The 21,178-nt window shown below is 26.9% G+C and overlaps 1 protein-coding gene across 1 annotated transcript in view; it reads right to left on the minus strand.

Moving 5' to 3' along the window:
* Nucleotides 1–21,178, minus strand: part of LOC101238093 (uncharacterized) — a 119,220-nt gene that overhangs the window by 80,483 nt on the left and 17,559 nt on the right. Inside the window, exon 4 of the mRNA XM_065800533.1 lies at nucleotides 8,076–8,228. Within this exon, the coding sequence (XP_065656605.1) occupies nucleotides 8,076–8,228 (153 nt within the window). The remainder of the gene's footprint in view (nucleotides 1–8,075; nucleotides 8,229–21,178) is intronic.

Consider the following 21,178-nt stretch of genomic DNA (forward strand, 5'->3'; position numbering starts at 1 on the left):
ATTTGTAAGAGATCAATTACCAAAAAATGCACACAGAAAAGAATGCGGAATATTAAATACAGGAGATTCAAGTACGAAGGGATTTCACTGAATTTGCTGGTACAAAGACAGTGATAAAAAACTAAGTTTTGACTCTTATGATCTACCACCTCCTGTTGAAATTGTTAATTATTTAAAAAGTCTTGTTTATTATAACAGTGAAAGAGTTCAATTTAGAAATACCTCATTCTGCGGACACTTGTGTTTATATGTTTTGAAAAAACTAGATGAAGGATATGATTTTCAGAATATTATTAATAATCTATGGTAATTTTTTTCTTTATATATAAAATGCCTGTCGATATATTCGGTACTACTACTTCAGATGTATATTTAAATGGTTTAATAATATCTGAAGCTAATAACTTGTTCATTCGTAGAGATGGACAAAATAATGCAACTAGTAATATTAATATGAATTCTAATAAATTAATAAATGTAGCAGATCCTACTAACTCACAAGATGCTGCTACAAAGAATTATGTTGATAATAATTCACTTAGTCTTAATGAATTAGGAATAGTACCAAATTTAAGTTTAACTTGCCTTGGGTTAAAATACAAGACTATTCCACCATCTACATTTCCTGACGCAGCAATAGTTTTTACACAAGCTACCGGTCCTGGTATTCTCAGAAAACTATGGTTAGCATTATACAGATCAGATCCTAATATCAATGTTCCAGGTAATGTATTTCTTAGAATATTTGCACATCATGCACTTTGCATAGGAGATTATTCTACTTCTACACAGAGTATTGGAGATAATAATTTTCCTTTAGCTTGTGATATGTTAATTGCACCACTTGGTGGACCATTTTATGCAAACTCTTTACAAGGTTGTAATGTATATACAGCTAGTGCATTAGGAGGATACATTTCACTTGATATGCCATTTACTGAAAATCTAGTCATTCAATTATAAAATAATACTAAACAAAACGTTTCATATTGGATACAACCTCATATTACAATGACTACATCAATACCTAAATCATTGTCACTTATTAAATTATACTCAACAGAATTTAGATTTAATCCCACAACTTATGATAAAGAATATATCTTATTAGACACTACAGACAATGGTAAACAAGGTGTTTATCTTAAGTATATTAGAATGCATGTAATTGGAATAGCTGGAAATTGGTGGGAATCTAGAGTACGCATGTATGTGGCATACAATTCTCCAGCAAGTACGAACTATGTTATGAATACATTGACACCTTATGATGGAGATAGTGTCAACCATTAAAGTTTTTGTAAATATTATTTACAGAAAATATACAATTTTAAATCTTATTTATATCATTTATAATATAAATATGAAACCAATAAAATGTAACGCTGCGGCTCATGTACAATTTTTTTTTTCTAACATATTTCTATTATTTTTCTCTAATTGCGTAGAAAAATTTTGTAAAATAATTAAACATGAACTAATATTTTATTTTTAAAAAAATTTAATGCTCGAACAATTTTATTTTGTTCTAATTAATAATAGAAATAACATAAAATAAGCTTTAACACTGAAACTTGCAAAATGTTATTGCATATCTTGATCCATTTGTAACTGCTTTTGGACTTTCCATCCAACATTCAGATGTTTAAGAAGGAATACATTCATGTGTTATCACACAAATTAGTACTGATTAGCAGTTGTGTTTGTAACATTTTCCTTTTTAAACATTGCAATAAATTATCAGTTAATAACCTGTTGCTTTTGGGTAAAAGTCATCAACTCAGTCCATCAACTCATGGTGTAGTCACTATGGCTGCAGTTGCCCCAAGACCAATGTCATATTTACTTCTGACCAATGCAATATTTATAGATTCTAATGAAATTTTCTTAACTGGTCTTTGAATGTAATATTTTCTATTATCTGAGCTGTATTCTTTCCAATTTTGCGCATTGGTTACATGTGTCATTTTTATAAGAGCATATTATATCTGGATCAATTTTTGCAGTGGTGCAGACAGTACACAGGTATGACAATTTGCAATGGTTCATAAAGTCTAAATTGCAATTCCTTTTTTTAATTCTAATTAACTTCCAACAAGGCGGTAAGCAACCACTAATAACTTGATAGTTAATAGAAAACAAAAAATAGATTTGAAGAGCAAGGAAACGGCTGATAGAAGACTTAAAAAGTTATAGCTTGTATGAGTCAAGAAAACATGAAAATAGGAGGGAGTTACAAAGGGTTGAAGTGCAGGGGGAAAAATAGACAGAATAAAGTTTTTAGAGCATGCAGGGATACAGTAGATGATACAGTAGATACATAGATGCAGGGATAGATACAGTAAAAGAGTAAGTAGACTGAATGTCAAGTCAAGCAATAATGAATTTTGAATTAACTAGAGATGATAGCTCCTTTGATTTATTAGTCTCTCCTTATATTAACTAAAAAACTAAAATCATAGTTTAAACAAAATTTTCTCCTTACTTATGCTAAAACTTGGAAAAATTTTCCTAAAAAAAGTTTAGGACCCCTCCGCCTCTTTTTGACAACACTGATGATAATTTAAATAATTTGTATAAAAGTTTTTAAAAAATCAGAGAAACCACTTAGCACAGCATCAAAAAATGTTAGTTGTGCAAAACAGTTAGCGTGTATGTAGAAATCTTCCAATAAATCATCAAATTTGAAGTTATATTCAAACTTAGTAGAAAATTCTTGATAACAAATGGTTTTGAATATTTTGTTTTTTGTGTTACTCTAATTATCATATTTAGTCAAAAGTTTTTCTTGCATAAAATAAATATTGTAAACAACAGTATAATAAGTGTTGAAGTTAAATTATACTTGAATGAATATCAAAATATTGAAACTAAATATACAAAAAGTAAAACAAATATTTTAAACAAGTTTCAAATCTGTTTTGTAAAATTACTTTTAGTTTATCATGCTGAACCTCATACTTTTCTTTAATTTGCCAATAATAAATTTTTGGATAAGTTTTTACTATTTTATTCTGAAAGTGAAACACCCAGGGTAGTTCTATTTTTGGAGTGAGAAACACCCTATTCACAAATCAAACACCCTATTCACTAATACTTCTTGATTTAATATCACTATGCAATATACTTAACTTCATCCAAAAAAAATTCTTAAAAGTGTGCAACTTTACAAAACTTAAAAAAATTTAGTAATATGTTCATGTCAAATAAAGTCATAGAAGTGATAGAGTAGGGTGGGGTAATGTGGGTCTAATCAACATTTATCAGTTTTTTAGAAGAAAGGTTTTAAGTAGAAGTGTTATTTACTGCATGTTATAGGTGATTAAAACAGCTCTCTAAACTTTAATTATCAGCTAATTAGGCAAATTCTTAAGTATATTTTTTAAATCAAAATGGTGCATACATTTAAAGAAAGATTTTTATTGAAAACCTTAAACTTTAGAAAAAGGGTTTTAAAAACAGGGTCTAACACATAAAAAATGTTTTATTTGGAAGAAAATTTACTAGATAATTAGGTTCAATTAGTTTTAATACGGAATGGTACATAGTTTTTTTGAAAAAAAAAAAGCAACATTTTTGGGTGGGGTAATGTGGATCTTTATGTCAATGTGTTTTGTACCATTAAGAATCTAAGTCTGACTATGTTTCTGGATTCATTTTTTATGGAGTTTTGTTGGTATGGATTTCTTTAGATGACCATTAAAGATGTAATGATATCATATTAGGCTTCCGCTTTAAATTCTTTCTTAAGCATAATTTCATCATGCTTTGACTTTTATAAGTATTATCGACTTTTAAATTTGAATACCATATATTCAATTTGCAGAATTATAATATGATTTATTCTATATATTGAGAAAATTAGCTAACAGAGATAAAAACTCAATGACTTTAGTCATATTTTACTATAAGTTGATATATTTCATTGAAAAAATATAAAAATGTAACTTAGAACCACATTACTCCACAAAACAGGGTAATGTGGCTCTATAGAATTCAGTATTTCACAGGAAGATGTGCGATCACACGTCATTATATGACCAGGCAAATAACATTTTACTTTGACGATTTGACCGCAGCTATTTCAAAAAACATTTAAAAAATACGCTCAATGAAAAATATTCTGAATTATACCTTTAGCGAAATAGATTACATCAAAACTTCTTCAGAAATATTTTTGAATTAGTAAAACATTTTTAAATAAAGTCAAAATTCACTGAAAATGATTTTTTTTTTAAAGTATCATTATATATAATTTTTTTAATTTATATTAAATAAATTATTTAATTAAGCATGTTTTATATTAAGCATTATCAAAAAATTAAAAAATATTTTTTTTTATAAATGATGGAATTCTAAGACAAAGAAAGTCTCTTTAACGCTTTTTAATATAAGAATCATTAAATTTAATACATTTAAAAAGAAAAAAAAAAGTTTTGTTAAAAAAAAAAAGACAAATGTTTTTGAAAGCTGTTACAAATAAATAAGTTTGACCTCTAATGCTTTTATATTATTGAAACACTTTTTAATGAAGTAACAAAACACTTCTAATGAATTTTTATATTAAGTATTATAAACTGTTCTTTTTATTAATATATTAATGTGTTTTTTTATGATGAATGTTAATCTTTTGAAACAAACTTAAAACAAAAAACAAAGTACAAATGTTAAAATAAAGATTGAATAAGTCTAATCTTGATAAGTCTAATAAATATAACAATTTTTTTCAGTTTCAACAATATGTTTCAACTATACAATCATTTTTAAGTTAAGACTATACAATCTATATAGTTTACTATATAGTTTACTATATAATATTATATAGTTTCGACTATACAATCTTTTTTAAGTTAAATACAAAAACTATATATATATATATATCTTATAGTGCTGGTTTAGGTGAGCAGTATAAAGTTATACTGAAATAGCCTGCTGCTGGGGGCTTCAGTACATCCATCGACTGACAAATAGCCTGACTGAATGTAGCAGAGTGCTGCTACATTGACTGAGGGATTGGCATGGGGCAGCAATCTTTTTTTCATTATTCTTTGTTTTTTTCTTCTTTTTCTGAAAATTCATATTTAATTAATGCAATAAAATAATGGTAACAATTTATTACATAAAAATGCTATAATAGATATACCGCTTTATTTTACAGAAAAAAAAAATCAGTTCAGTGATGCCACATTTAGTGAGGAAACAAAAAGTTAGAATTAAAATGTCTAAAAAAATTGTTATTTTGTAATAAACTTTAATTACACTCAGGTGATAATAGCATGGGAACAACGTTATCATTCTGAACATATAAATAATGTGATTTTGATATATCTTTGATTTTTCTTGAATAATTTAATATTGAACAGAATCCAAGTTCATTTTTTTGTTTTCTTGTATTGTTTTCTGACATGAATTACAGTTACTTGCAAATCTTGTAATGCAAACGCAAAATCTGTTGTTGACCGATCTCACATTGACTAGATATAACTCTTAGCGCTGCAACTAGCTTAATACTACCTTCAATTCTGTCAAGCATTTCTTTTCCGTGCATCGTTGCAAAGAAATGCCTGAAGAACTTTTACTGAAATGGTTTTTCAAACTTAACCATTGCAGCCATAATGCTTTTGTTTTTGAACAGAAAAGTGGCAATGTTGCTGAACATAAGTACTTCTTAGACTCAATCAGGAATAAAATAAAGGATTTTCTCAATGTATTTATTACTAAAAATTGTTGATTGATTTTTCTTTACAAATGTGTGTTTAACAAACTTATAACGCATTGCTGATATTATTGAGTCTTTGATAATAATAAAAAAAGGGGGGGGGGGCATTTAATAATTTTTGGAAAATTATCCCACCCACCTAAAGCTTATAAAGATACACCCCGCTCCCGCGTTTAATAATTTTCACTTGTTATCAACAAAAACCTTATCTAAAAACTAAAAATTCAGTGAAAACTGGCCTTAAAAATTAGAAAATTATTTTTTCAGTCACCAAAGCCTGCTAACACTGAAAGAAAAACTTTCAGTGTAAACAGGCTTTAAAAATCATAAATCTCAATTTTTTGAAAATGAGCTTTTGGTTTATTTCTCACCAAACTACAAAACTTAAACCAGCATAAAACGGACTTAAATTTAAACCCCTCCCTCCTTTTATTACCACCCCCTTCCCCCCTTGTATTAAGGACTCAAGAGTTTGTGTTGGATGAGTTCTGTTACAGTAGACTTCTTTGAAATTTTTAAATGTTTCCATATGATTTAGTTTCAGATGTTCTCCACTCACCCCAGCATATTTCAAAACCAAATGTATCAGCTGTTTGTAAGCGTTTATTGAACTATTTCATACCTTTGCATGCAACACATTTGTCATAAGCGTAATTGTATGTGTACATTTCACAAACAAAGTTATTTATCAATTCAGATCCAACTTTGATCAAAGATGCTTGATTTGATTTTGTTAATGCATCTAAGGTAAATCGCATATTTTCATGCAAACTACAAACACAAACATTATGCTGAAATTTTGTCATAGATTTCACATTGCGAGGACAAAGGTCACAAAATTTACTGAGTCCAATTTTGATGATCCTTATCCTGGAATAACTCAAAAACTTCTTTTAGCATATAATATAAACAACGTATGGGAATATTGTTTGTTTTTCCATCAGATAATTGAATTCCAGTGACATCTTTTTTGTTCGGTGATATTTGAGAAACTTCATCCTCATTATAAAAGTTAACAACTGCTAAAACATCACTTTCAGAAAGACCATACAGCTTTGAATATGCTGGAGGTAGACCCGCTTTTCTTTACAAGCAGAGCTATTTAAAAGAATAGAAAAAATTTCAGCTTGTTTTTTCTTTGAATTTGGTAGTACTTTTAAAAATTTTTTCAATGCTTTTCCTCTTTGTTGAACATTTTTAAAAGATGAGCTTAGTTTTGAGATTGATTTATAAGTTTTTTTTCGAGTGCGACTTTTTATAACTCATAATTTTGCTTTAGCAGTATATGCTGCTTTTTTATTAGGATCGGCCTTCAACTTTTCTTGATATCTCTTCGATCTTACTCTGGACATTTCTTTCTTTTATCAGGATTCTAAGAAACATAACTAGATTGGTATTCTGCATAACATTTTTTCTTACTTCTCATTTTGATTCCACTTCTTAAAAACGTACAACTTTATAAGAAAATGCCAACATAAATCCAATAATTTATAAATATTTACTCACAATACTATTAATGGAAGATTTTTAAAAAAAGTAAGAAGTAAAAACAATTTTAAATAACTAGCTTTATATAATTTTATGAAAACTTGAAAAAATTATTTGTATAAAGAATTATAAAAAATAAGGTATATAATAATAAACAACCAAAAACTATTTTTAGTCATCATCAGATTGGCTCAAAACACAAAAGTTTCACTATAACAAAATAAAAAGAAGGTTGTCAAAAAATTGCCAATCTCAGACACTTTTAAGCTGACAATTAGGTTGGCATCGTTTAATGCTGACCCTAATTCCAAGGACCAATTTACTATCACCCTTATAGTGACACCATTTTTAACAGTCATTTCCTGATTGAGTGATTACTAAATTGGTCAAATACTTTGACCAATTTAGTAATCACCCAATTAGGAAATGACTGTTAAAAAAATGTCACTCAACAATAGATTATCATAAGAGATGATAGTCTCTCACGATTGGCGCCACTCAACAGAAGACAATCACAAGAGATGATTAAGGCACTAAACCAATACTTATTAATTTTAATATAATGTAACATCAAAAAAAAAATTATTTAATGTTTGTATCTTTTTTGAAATAAAAGGACTTTGAAAATAAAGTCATATACATGTATGGAACTATAAATATTTTTATGGGTAGAGCAACTACGCATAAAAGTTGCAGCACTGCATAAGAGATGGAGAGAAGAGAAAAAAGACATCGCTAAAACAATGTAATCCAAACTATCATTGGATTAGGTGCAAATTTTATTTAAGATGTCTTGGCATTTTTGACTTCATTAATTTTATTTATTTACAATTACTTTATTAAACATAAATATTATCTAAAAACTTACTCTAAAAATAGATAGCAGTGTTTCTCTTCTGTTAAATATTGTTATTTCTTTAAGTAACGCTTGTTGAACTTCATCTATTATACCATCTTTAAATCTTTCAATTTTTTTTATGTTTCCTTCATGATCATCTTGAATGTTAGTGTCTGTAAGAATCTAATTTAATATATATATATATATATATATATATATATATATATATATATATATATATATATATATATATATATATATATATATATATATATATATATATATATATATATAAATGTATATAAATATATATATATATTTATATTATTTATATATTTTATATATTATATATAAATATAAGTATAAATATAAAAATGATACCGAGTTGTCTAAAAAAATTTTGGAACATAAAAGACATAATGTTTACACCCTGAATTAAGTGGAAAATTGTAAAATGTTGCAATCCTTATAAAGTTTCGTTAAAAATTTGCAATCTTTGCTTATACAAAAAATTCCTTATTTTAACATATAAAGGTGATAACTTGTTAAATAAACTAAATGAGTTGATTTCAAAATGCAGGCACAAGAATAAATTCCTCTTATCTTTTTTTGACACCGATGATTATCTAATATTTTGTTTTTTCTTTGATTGCCATCGAGTATGTCTTAGCAACGTAAAGATCCCACTACACAGTATTTTGTAATATTTTAGCGGATTTTATGTTTTTGATTTTGTATTCAATGACTGATAATTGTGGTATAGGCATGAAACTGTACCATAATACCATTAAACTTACCATAGTACCATTCTAAGTACCATAGAAAAAGTTGTTTTTTTTTCATTAATATATATATATATATATATATATATATATATATATATATATATATATATATATATATATATATATATATGTATATATATATATATATATATGTTTAAATTAGAAAAAAAGAAAAAATCGAACTAAATTAATCTATAATTTACTCTCATTTATGTAACCACCTTAGCGACATAAACTGCTTTACATATTCTCGGTATTTGACATTTCCTAATTTGTCTAAGTCAGTTTTACTCATTATTAAATTTTTTTACATATCTATTGAACCATCGATAGCACCATCGATTGCACCAATATCCTTGGTGATCACATATTTATAGTGTTAATAAGTATTGATTTTATTACATTTATTTTTAGTTTAGCCCATAACAAATCAACAGGAGAAAGTTTGGAGACGCCAAATCATTCTAATCAACATTTAATCAATTACTACCTTACTCAAGTAACTCCAAAAAACACAATAGGCCAAGATCGACATTAAATGGACAAAAAACCTTAACTCCTTTATTTTTAAAGTTGTCAAATTGAAATTTTTATCAGTGGCTCTAGTCATCATGAAGATCTTTTTTTTTTAAATAATTATTTTTTATTTTTGTAAATGTAGGCACACTAAATTCCCTATAAAAAAGGGTGTATAGGGCATTAGAGATTTTAGACATTACATTTGGTTATTATTAGAGTTTTTCCCAGATTTAAAGCATTAACTTAAATGTTACGTGACCCCTTTTTTATAAACAAAGAAACATTTATTAGATATTTTATCAGAAATCAAAAGTTACATTAAAAGTTTAATACAACCTTTGTTAAGTTCTTTAAAACATCTCGAACTCCTTCTTAGGGAGCTAATAATTGGATCTGAACTGCAAAGATAATCTTTGCATAATATCTTCATTTGTGACTTTTTTTGAATATTTTCTCATATAGTGTTGTCTATAATTTTTAACGTCTTTATTTTGACATTCCTGAGCTTCCTCAGAAAGAAGACCTAGTGGTAATGATTTATCTCCTTTAACTCGAGAACTATGAATTGGACTTTATGTACAATTTGAGGCATTGGGAACCATGAGTACAGAGAAACATGTAGCTCTGCTGTTATTATGGTATATTTTTCAAGTTCATCAGCATTAATTTGATGTTTGCATGATAAAGAATTATGAAGAAACTTAAGAATTATATAGAAACGTTTCATGAGATTTTTATCTAAGCCAAATATTCCAACAGACACCTTATAGTTTCAAAATACTTTTCGTGCCATGTTTCTATCATTTGTTGTACCTGAACCATTGCTTTTTGGTACATCTACAGTTAAACCTAAGTGATCTTTTATCTTTTGTTGAACAATAATCTTTATAATTTTTATAATAATTTGTATTACTTATAATAATTTTTATAACAATTTCTTTATCATCCTCTAACTTGCCACTTTCTTAATACAATTCTGTAACTTAAATGAAGGCAGCATTTAAAGCACCTAATCCATGCATGTAATGTGCTCAATCCAAGCTCAGTGGAAACTGTATTAGAGATTTTTGAAAAAGCAACATTTAGATTGTTTATATTTGAAGGAGTCGGTCCACAAATACTACATACTTGAAAAGAATTACTTAAAGGCAAAACTATAGTTGCCACATTTCCATCAATAATTGTGCATTCTAGCTTATATTTGATAATAAAGGAATTAAAGACCGTTGGTTTCAAATTACTGTTGTTGAAGGAAATATATTCTTGTGTAAGATGTGTAATACACTTTCTTCTACATATTGAAATTGTACTGGACGGCATTAAAGAGTAGAGGATGGTTTTTCAATAGTGATCCATAATGATTTGCCAGAGATATTAATATAAAGTTTAATTGGAACGATGCAGGATAGAAATAAATCTGTATCTAGTATGCTTAATAAGGCTCTGTAAATCGACTGAGGCTGAATAATCAGTAGTTTGTATTCCACAACAAGGTATGCATAAATCTTTTTTTTCCCTTTTTTTATTATAAGTCGGATACATTTTGTTTCCTTTAGAAACTGCTCCAATACGAATTTTTTGGTAATCAGCTTTACTAAGTCCGCAGTCCAAAATCAATGCTAATACTTCCTCTCCAGTATATACTGTTGTTAAATTAACTGCACCATCTTTCTCTGATTGTAATATTTGCTTCACAACCTTAAGTGTAATAATGTAAATTTGAAGAGTAAGATGAATACAATCCATTAAAAAAATTTATCATTCATAGTATTTTGGAGATTTTTTTTTAATAAATAAGATAAATTTAAAATGAATTTAGTGTAGATAATAATATATGTTGAACCTTCTTTCCTCTTTTAGTTTCAAAATAATGGAGTAAAATAATTCCTCTCTTTTGACAGCAATGTTTTTTTTTCTTCTATACTCTTCTTTATTTTTTTCAGAAGCTTGGGTGAATGGTATGGAATTTGCGCCTGGTGGTCTTGCGTATACAACTAATTTATATTAAAATATCAGATGATTGTATTTAGTATAAACACTTATTAAAACACAATTAAATAGCAAAAAACATAATAAGTCCATTACTTTAATTTTAATGAAACACCATACCTAAATTGTGAGAAGAAGTAGGAAAAGCCAAGCACGAGTTTTGGCCCTTGTCTAGTTTATCTGTTTCAAAACATGCATTGCTTGTTTGTAGTTCTTTTTTTTACCAGACTTTGTGATGCAACTCAAATCTATCCTAGTGTCTGTTTACTTTATTACATTTTTTGTTAAATTATTTTCAAAACTATTTGGTTTCTATGTCAGAGATCTCAGTAACTTTATAAGCATCAGGATCAGTAACTGATTTGATTAAGTTGCTTTCCAAAGCATGAAACAACTTTCGAGTAACTTCTTTATTTTTAATGATTGGTAGAAGGAAATTTCAATATAAAAATATAATTGTAGTTTTTTAAAGTTTTTAAATATTAATCATTTTTTAGATAATTAAAAACATAATCAATAATTAACTGAAATAAGTTAATTATTGATTACGTTTTTAATTATCTAAAATTACACATTACTTAATAAAGTAGAACAGAATTAAATTTTATTTTTTCTTGTAGTTTCCGTAATTGCAATTAATTATTTAGAGTTCATACTTAACAACAATGTGCTATGATCAATTGAAAATGACAAACAAGTCATATGTTTAAAACCTGCTAAACTTTAATTTGTGTTTTTAAATGAATGAGGTTGAAAACTTTCCCAGGACTCCTAAAACAAAAATGAAGATATTTAAACAGCAAATTTTTTTATTGTGGGGTATTTAACTTAAAAGTTTTGCAGAAAAAAAATGTTTCCACAAATACTCATTTTTGGCATTTATGCCGATCTCTGGCCCACTGTGCAAAGCTTTGAAGAATGCTTTTAATTGTTATCTTCTAGAAAAATGAATCCCCAAGACATTAGACTGAACTAGGGGACTGGGGACAAGTGCCCTACTTTTTTGTAGTAGGATCTTGTGATATATTTTTTAATACCTTCCAGAAAAACTTGAGCTCTGAAGCTTTCAGCATTTGTGTAGTTCTGATGAATGTGTGTTGAAATTGTTTCCAGGGCAGACGACCAGAGTGTCCATGGCCCGGGGCACTGGGGCCATGCCCCACTTAATTTCTCAAAAAAAATTATTTTTTTTTGCATTCTTTATAAAGTAAAGATAATATTGTTTTGAAAAATTTTTTTGATTTGTACTTGCTCTGTTTTATTTAATTATTTACAAAATAAAATACAAAAATATTTAGTCTCAAGATTGTGTTAGGATTTGCTTAGATGCATCAACAGTCAAAGTATATATACATACAGTTGTTGTTATAGGTGCATCAATGGTATAAATTATCTTGGTAATTGGAACCCAACACTCATCTGCTCTAGATGGTCAGAAAAGCTTAATAAAAGGACCGCGGGGGTGCATAAATGATACCATAACATCTTGCTCATACCAATCCAATCAAATGTATCATATTTACACAGAACAAATTCACCAAATTTCAATGCATTAATGTTAATTTTCAATGTATTAATTTTTCAGTGTATTAATTTTGCTAATTAGATTAAATACTTTGAATATTAGAAAAAGAAAACATGCTTGTTATATTAAAATCTTCACTTGCTCGTTTAAAACTATAGATTCTTGGTTAAATTGAGCTAAAAACGTTTTTTCAAAGTAATGCGCAATTCTGTCAGTCTTTCTTTTTCAATTTTGAAAAAAACAAACCCTTAAATATTTTTTGCACAACAGTCAAGCATTTTATTACATTCAATATCTGGTCATTTATGGGGCTTTGAAAACTTACATTTGCAGTTAATCATTTTATACTGCTACCAATACCATCACATGGTGACTTAGCATGACTTGTAGAAAAAATGTCCACTCTGCATCAATTTCAATATTATCTTTATGGAGACAGATACTGTAAAGGTTTTTTTGGTTTTTATACTTTTTTTGGTTTTTATACTGTGCAGCACAACCATCTGTATAATAAAGAATCTTTGAAATATTAGGATGATTTTCTTTTAAATAATTAACTATTTGTGTCTTAACTTCATACACAAAACCAAGTCATGCTCATTATTTTCTGACATGAAGCAAAACAATTTTCCTTTAAACTGGTCAATTTTCTCTAATAAATAGAGGGAAACATGGTGTAACATGCATTGACTTTGGCACCAATGGTAACTTAAGATTTCATTTTAAATCACAAAAGTGTAGTTTTCTGCAAAATCATCATCCTCAATCAAGACAATAAGCAGTCTTATGCAAAATTTTCCTTTTGTTGCCTTAGGTATCTTGCTAGATATTTTGCAATGCAGGAACCAACTGTTAACTTGTTTATTGCCTCTGATAACATCAATTTGTATTCTTCAATTGTTGTTGTCTGACTGATCTATGTTGTTATATGTGTTTTCTTTTCAATTCAAAAAGTTTTAAACTATACAATGAAAATTCTGTTCAAATCATTTAGATGGATGACTGTTTTTAATCCATTAAAATATTATAGGAAAGATCATTGAATACAGAATGATCAAAAACTGAATAGAACAATTATAAACAAAAAAAATTTTTTGAAGACAATATTTTTAAAATTATCTATACTTAATTAAAAATGCAAAAAAAAAAAAATTTGTTGAAAAAAGTGGGGCATGACCCCTAGTGCCCCAGCCTTATGGACCCTCTGGTCATCTACCATGAAAACAATTTTAACACACATTTCAGAGCTCCAGTTTGTCTGAAAAGTAGTGAAAAATCTATCACAAGATTCCGCTACAAAAAAGTAGACCCATGACCCAGCTCCCTTCCCTGGTGTTTTGGGCCCTAAAAACAACTTTAACATCCATGTTCATTAGCACTACAGAAATATCAAAAGTTTCAGAGATCCAGCTAGTTTAGAAGGTAGTGAAAAATCAATTACAACACTTCACTGCAAAAAAGTGGAGACCGTGCCCCATTATCCATATATGGAAATCCACATACTTGCAGATAAAATCTTTATACGTTTTGAAAGATCAATGAATATAGAATGATGTGTAATATATATGTTTTTGATATCATCAAGGTCACATGGGTTTTTTGAGCATCGAAATCTCGTATATTAAAAATTGCCTAAATTTATTTAAATTGATAAATACCGGTACTTTTAATTAAATTTTTACATTTCTGATCATTTCATTGGATTTGCCACCCCTGAAAATGGCCTGGTACGAATTTTTAAGTAAAAATATCAAATATTTTTAAAGTTATGTAACTTGAAACGTCTAAATAAACATTGGGGCCTGGCCAGTATCTGCTAAAAGTAAAATGGTCATATTTTATGATCTTCTTGGAGCCAGAGGTTAAAATTTTCAAAGAATTCTTATTTTACTCTCAATTCTTATTTTACTCTCAACGGTAAAAATCAAATTTAAAAAGTTTAATATTTTTTGAATCTGAATATTTCTAAAAAAATATATCTAAAATAATCATTTGATAAAAGGTACAATGCCAAATAATCTTTTTGCAAAGATGTCTAGCTATGAAAATACCTGTTAAACAAAAGGTAGATTAGACATTTTTCCAAATTATACTTTTATTATATTTGAATTATAGTTAAAACATAATTCAGAAGTATTTATAACAAACTTATTAAAAATTGTCATTAATACAGTATTGTTAAATAGGACCTCCATTTCGAAATTCTGCCAGTTAAGTGAAATTCAATCAAATTTCCCTCAAGTTAATAAAGCCTTTCGTTTAGCAATACTACATAAGCCTAATTAAGTCTTTGGTAAAGGATTTTGTAAGTCTGTTATAGAAAGATTGTAATTGTAAAAGTTTAGATCAAGTCATCTATAAAACTATAAAAAATTAGCAAAATCTGAGACATAGGGTGACAATTTTAAAAATTTCTGGGTTATTTGACATGGAATTACCCTTCTGCAAAATTCTTTATTTGCAAATGTTCAAAAAAAAGTGAAGTAGGCTAAAAAAATTATTTTTTTTCTTTTCAAAAGTCATGTTCATGTAAAAAAAACTTTTTTTCTTATTTACTGAATGAAATTTAACCATTCATTAACATTACTTTCAATATCCAGATAAAATCTTACTTCCTATATCAACTCACTTTCGATATCAACATAAAATCTCATCAAGACAACAAAAATTTATCATTAAAAATATATTGTACACCACTGAAGAAAGTCCACTTTTAAAAAAAAGTTTAAAATTAACAGACAAAAGTTAAACAGCTTTTTTCTTTTTTACGCAAAAATGTAAAAAATGTAGTCCAAAATTTAGTTTTAATAAACTTATCATTATCAAGGTTAATTCTGCCATATAAAGGGAAATATCGTAAAAATATTGCCTCTGTGTTTCAAAAGATTCACAGGCCTTTCAATCAAATTTTTTCACTTCAACTTAAGGAGTTGTAACAATCTTCCAATTTATTCCATCTGAGAAAAATTTAGTATAGGTGGCTATTGCAGAAACATAACGTTTGCCTCGCTTAAACTTTTTAAAAGATAATGTTTGCCTCACCTAAACTTTTGAAAAGATATTGTTTGTCTCGCTTAAATTTTTTAGTTGCAGAGTTTAAAAGTAACAATTTTTTTTCATGTAGGTGAAAAAAAATTTGCATTTGCATTCAATTTATTGGCAATTGTGTGTGGCAATTAGGGATGAAAAATCCCAGACATTTTCAATTACGGTATTGAAAAAGTTGTCCCAAGGAAATCCCGGTATATCCCAGGATTAAATAGAAAAAAACAAATTGTAAAAAGAGAAGCATAAGAAGAACTAACATTTTAAGTACTTATCAAATACTTAAAAGTGATTAATTTAATTATGATATAAATAAAGTACTTCATTCATTAATGAACCTAAGTAATTTAAATTATAAAACAATACCTTAAAATGATAACACAGTATAAATAAAAATAATAACTAAAAATAATATTAACATGCATGAATATGCATGAGTTATATTTGTTTTTGAAAGTACTAAAAAATCAAAGTGTCAATCATTTCATCGCTTAATCATATTTAATTTTTTGAACATTAAAACTGAGAATGCTTTTTCGGAATCCATACTTGTTAGCCGTATAGATAATATATAATCATATTTTTTTTAAGGTGATCTAATCATAAGCTACTACTTTCAAATAACAGTATTTCTTTTTGAATTTTATAAGTTATTTTTTATCTTTATATTTTGTGTTTGTATTGCTGCCAATTTTTTTTCCATCACTTCATTTAATTTGTTCATTTTAATTGTTTTGACATTATTCTACTCAAGTCTGCTGCTGTTATTATATCTGTCGAGTTTGAATCACTTTATCAGGTTTATCATAATTTTTTTTATTTTGGGTACTCGTATTTGGTAGAAAAACTTCTGGAATTTTTTATAAAGTAACCTGGCCACAAAGATATACTAAGCTCCTTAACGGTGTTCTCCACTCTTAAATTCGGTGACTCAAAGCATTATAAAATTGTTTTCCTATTTCAAATTGTTGTTCATTTATTTTTGTCAACATAAACTTTTATGGATTATCAGAAGAAATTAAAGTTGTGTCTTGTCAACAAAGTGCTACCACAGTTGCTTTATCGGGAGTAAAAGTACTACTAAATCAGATATTATTCTACATTCTTTCTCGTTCATCTTAATTGAATCATCGATCTTGGAATCCAATTCTAAATCTAAAAGTGTCTTTTTAGCACAATAATTTTTATTTTTAAGTTCTTATTTAAGCTGCTACATCGGATTTTGCAACCCATGATTAAATGGATGATTCTAAACTCAATTTTTACGTACTTTGTAAATAATTTTCATTTCTGTTCTTTTAAATAATTTTACAATTTTCCTGAGGTTTTTGCTATAACCAATAATTTGGTGCCTAATTTTATGTTTTATTAATTTTTAATGAATCATTTGAATTTATTTAATAAACCTTACGTATTTAATATAACTTCATTAGTTGAACGGATGCTAAGTAAACTTTTGTAGTTTAATAAACCTATATTTTGATAACTTCATTAATTAAACTTTTGTAAATCACACACATATTTGTAATTAAACTGAGTGGACATAAAAATGAAATTAACATCACCCAAACATTGGAATTAAAATGAATTAGAAAATTCAAAATAAAAAGGTATTTCTTTTATTAAAAATGTTTGACTTCCAATTAGCAAGTGCTAAAATTTTATTTATTTTTAATAATATATTAATAATATTTTAATAATATACTATATATACATTTTTTATATGTTTAATCGTACAAAATATGTACAATTAAACATATAAAAATTGTATATATAGTATAATATTGCAAATAAGCAATAATGTTTTTAGTTTGGATTTTCGATAAAATACAGAAAGAGGGAGAATAAAAAGAAAACATTGCAAAGAGGATAAACAGCTACAAAACCAAGCAGCTACAATTCCAAAGCCTATATTTACATTTTATTATGTCTAAATTTCTTAATTACAAATTAAGCTGAAACTTTTTGTACATTTACTTTTTTTAAGACAATCCAGAAATCCCAGGAAATTTTGGAGACTAATCGCGAGATTTCGGGACACAATTTGTACAGAATCCCGGGATTTTGGGATCCCGGGATTGCCATCCCTAGTGGGAATTTAGAATTGTTTTTAGCAATGTTTTTAAATAAGAATTTGATTTGAAAACTACTTTACAAGCAAATTTTCTGTATATTGGCTGTTTATTTGGGGATAGTAATGGTATCCATGGTAACAATACAGTAAGGATGTTGCCAGAATTAGATTAAATATTTTTTTTTTTTATGGACTGTTTTTTTTAAATTAGATTTTCAATACTTTTTAGTTGATTATTGTTGTAACCATTAACATATTTAAGTTAGGAAGTTTATCTCATTTTGTAAATGTAAATAACTGCATATGGAGTAAATTCAGTTTATGCAAATTTAAATAATGTGCCTAAAATTTTAATGCTATCATTTGAGTGAGATTTAATTTGAACAATTGTAATGCTTTCTTTTCTGTAAACTTCGAACTCATATTTTCTTTTAGTGTTGTTTACTATGGTTACATCAAGAAAGCTTAGAAATCAATTTTTGCTTTGGATTTTGATTGTATATTGTATTGCATGTTGCTGCGTAAATAACTTATTATTGGTTTGCTTAAGTTTAGAAATCAATTTTTGCTTTGGATTTTGATTGTATATTGTATTGCATGTTGCTGCGTAAATAACTTATTATTGCTTTGCTTCTAAATTATTTATGTCTATTCTATTATTTATGTCTATTATGATATGTCTAAATTAAATAATTGTAATGCTTTCTTTTCTGTAAACTTCAAACTCATATTTACTTTTAGTGTTGTTTACTATGGTTACATCAAGAAAGCTTAGAAATCAATTTTTGCTTTGGATTTTGATTGTATATTGTATTGCATGTTGCTGCGTAAATAACTTATTATTGCTTTGCTTAAGTTTAGAAATCAATTTTTGCTTTGGATTTTGATTGTATATTGTATTGCATGTTGCTGCCTAAATAACTTATTATTGCTTTGCTTCTAAATTATTTATGTCTATTATTTATGTCTATTATGATATGTCTAAATTAAATAATTGTAATGCTTTCTTTTCTGTAAACTTCAAACTCATATTTACTTTTAGTGTTGTTTACTATGGTTACATCAAGAAAGTTTAGAAATCAATTTTTGCTTTGGATTTTGATTGTATATTGTATTGCATGTTGCTGCGTAAATAACTTGAAATTGCTTTGCTTCTTGATTGTTCAAAAAATATAGCATAACTATCATCAACGATTTTAAGTCAAGAGGAGGATTTAATAACATTTTACTTTTGAAAAACTTTTCTAAGCGGTATTGTAGAAAATAAATTGCTAGAATGAAAGTTGGAAAAGTCCAATTCATGGACCTTGTTGCTACACAAGAAATAGTAAGCTTGATAGAATAATATTAGGAATCAACTTTATTTAATTGACCTCTAAGAATTTTTAGGGTGAAATTGATGGGTGATGTTTTATTACATCTAATAAAATGTGAACCTTGTTATTGTTAATGGTCTATAAGTTTCTTAATAATAACTTTTTAGTATTTTATTGTTTTAATTCAGGTCAGTTGTTCACTTAAAAAAAAAATATTTGACTTCAAGAAAATGAGATAGGGATAAACTTATAAATAAGACATTTGACTACAAGAAAATAAGATTGGGATAAAAACAAGATAATAAACTAGATTGAGATGAAACTAGAGAAGCATTAAATGCACACTTTAAATTTAGACTTCCAAAAGCATTAAATGCACACTTTAAATTTAGACTTCCAAAATACATTTCAAAATGCAGAAATATCAACAAGCAAACAAAAAAATTTATAGGCATAGAACTAAATATACTTAGGACTTTTTTTGGATCAACTTGTTCATAATTTTTAAAGCTTTATCATGTTCTGTTCTGTTTTTAACCATTAGATTTTTTGTTATCATTAAAATCATCAAATCTTTTGTTATATATTTTTAAGTTAAAAATCTAAAACAAATTCTTTTCATATTTATTGCCGTTATTCTGCTGCTATTGGTTGATAAAGTTTTTAAAAAACTTAACATTATGAATTATAAAAAACATGTAAAAATTTAAAACATGTAAAAATTTAACAAAGGAATTTAGATAAATTTTACATTTTATGTTCAGAAGACCAGCTCAAGAACAATGTTGTTGAGTGAATTGTCACTATTACTGGGTGTCATTATTTAAAAAAAAATGCTTCAGAACACAAAAGTGCTTTTAATTGTTAAAACTGGACATTGACATTGTTAGACACAAGTGATTGGTTGCCATTTATTCATTTTTAAACTCATGGATGGTAAAGCTAATTAAAGAAAGTAAAAAACCTGGTACAATAAAAATGTCTTGGTCCAGTAAAGCATTTTCAGGACTTCTGTATTGTAAAGGAACAATCAGTTTTCATAACAATCAAAAAACTTACACAAATTAAAACACAGCTATTAAGTTGTGCAAAGACCATTAAAGAATGTTAATACAAAAAAAAGAAATGGTTTAAAAAATAATCTGTCTATTAACAAAATTGTTATTTTAGATAAATGTCAACAAACTTTTAACATTTATCTAAAATAACAATTATACATAAAATAGTCAGTTTGTGATGCAAATAAAATTGTCAGTTTGTGATGCAAATAAAATTGTCAATTTTATTTGCTTTGCAACATATTTAACTTGCAGCCCTCATGTTATGCAAAATCAGTTTTAAAACATCAATAGTTTTAAGACATTAGCCATTGCGTATTTCTAAAAAAAATTTTGATACAAAAGATGCAAACTTTATACGAAGGTAACCTTACAACCTATCATATAATATTTACACAAGTTTATGAATTTGCATGAAAAATATTGACAAAACATGTTTTTCAAAACTTCAAATAAGTTCCTAAATATATTTAGGAATTAGAAAACTTTTTTAAACCTAGTTAAAGAAATAGTAGACTAAATATAGTTTGTATAAAAATTTCAAAAATTTAGAAATTAAGATTTAATCCTAAAACAATATAATGTTATGAAATTCATTTTTTTCAAATTCATAATTTTCTTTCAAGTTTTAAAAATATGTGCTTTGACTTAATTGACCTTTCAAGTAAATTTTAAGACTTTTATTTAATATCAGAAAATTCTTCCCTTCACATTCTGTTAATTAAGACTCTGTTAATTAAAATTCCCTGATCCAGTCTGTTAATTATGACTCTGTTAAAACTTGCAGATCCACAGTCTGTTTATTATGATTCTGTCAAAACT

This window comes from Hydra vulgaris, chromosome 06, assembly GCF_038396675.1.
Source record: "Hydra vulgaris chromosome 06, alternate assembly HydraT2T_AEP".
Classification (NCBI taxonomy): domain Eukaryota; kingdom Metazoa; phylum Cnidaria; class Hydrozoa; order Anthoathecata; family Hydridae; genus Hydra; species Hydra vulgaris.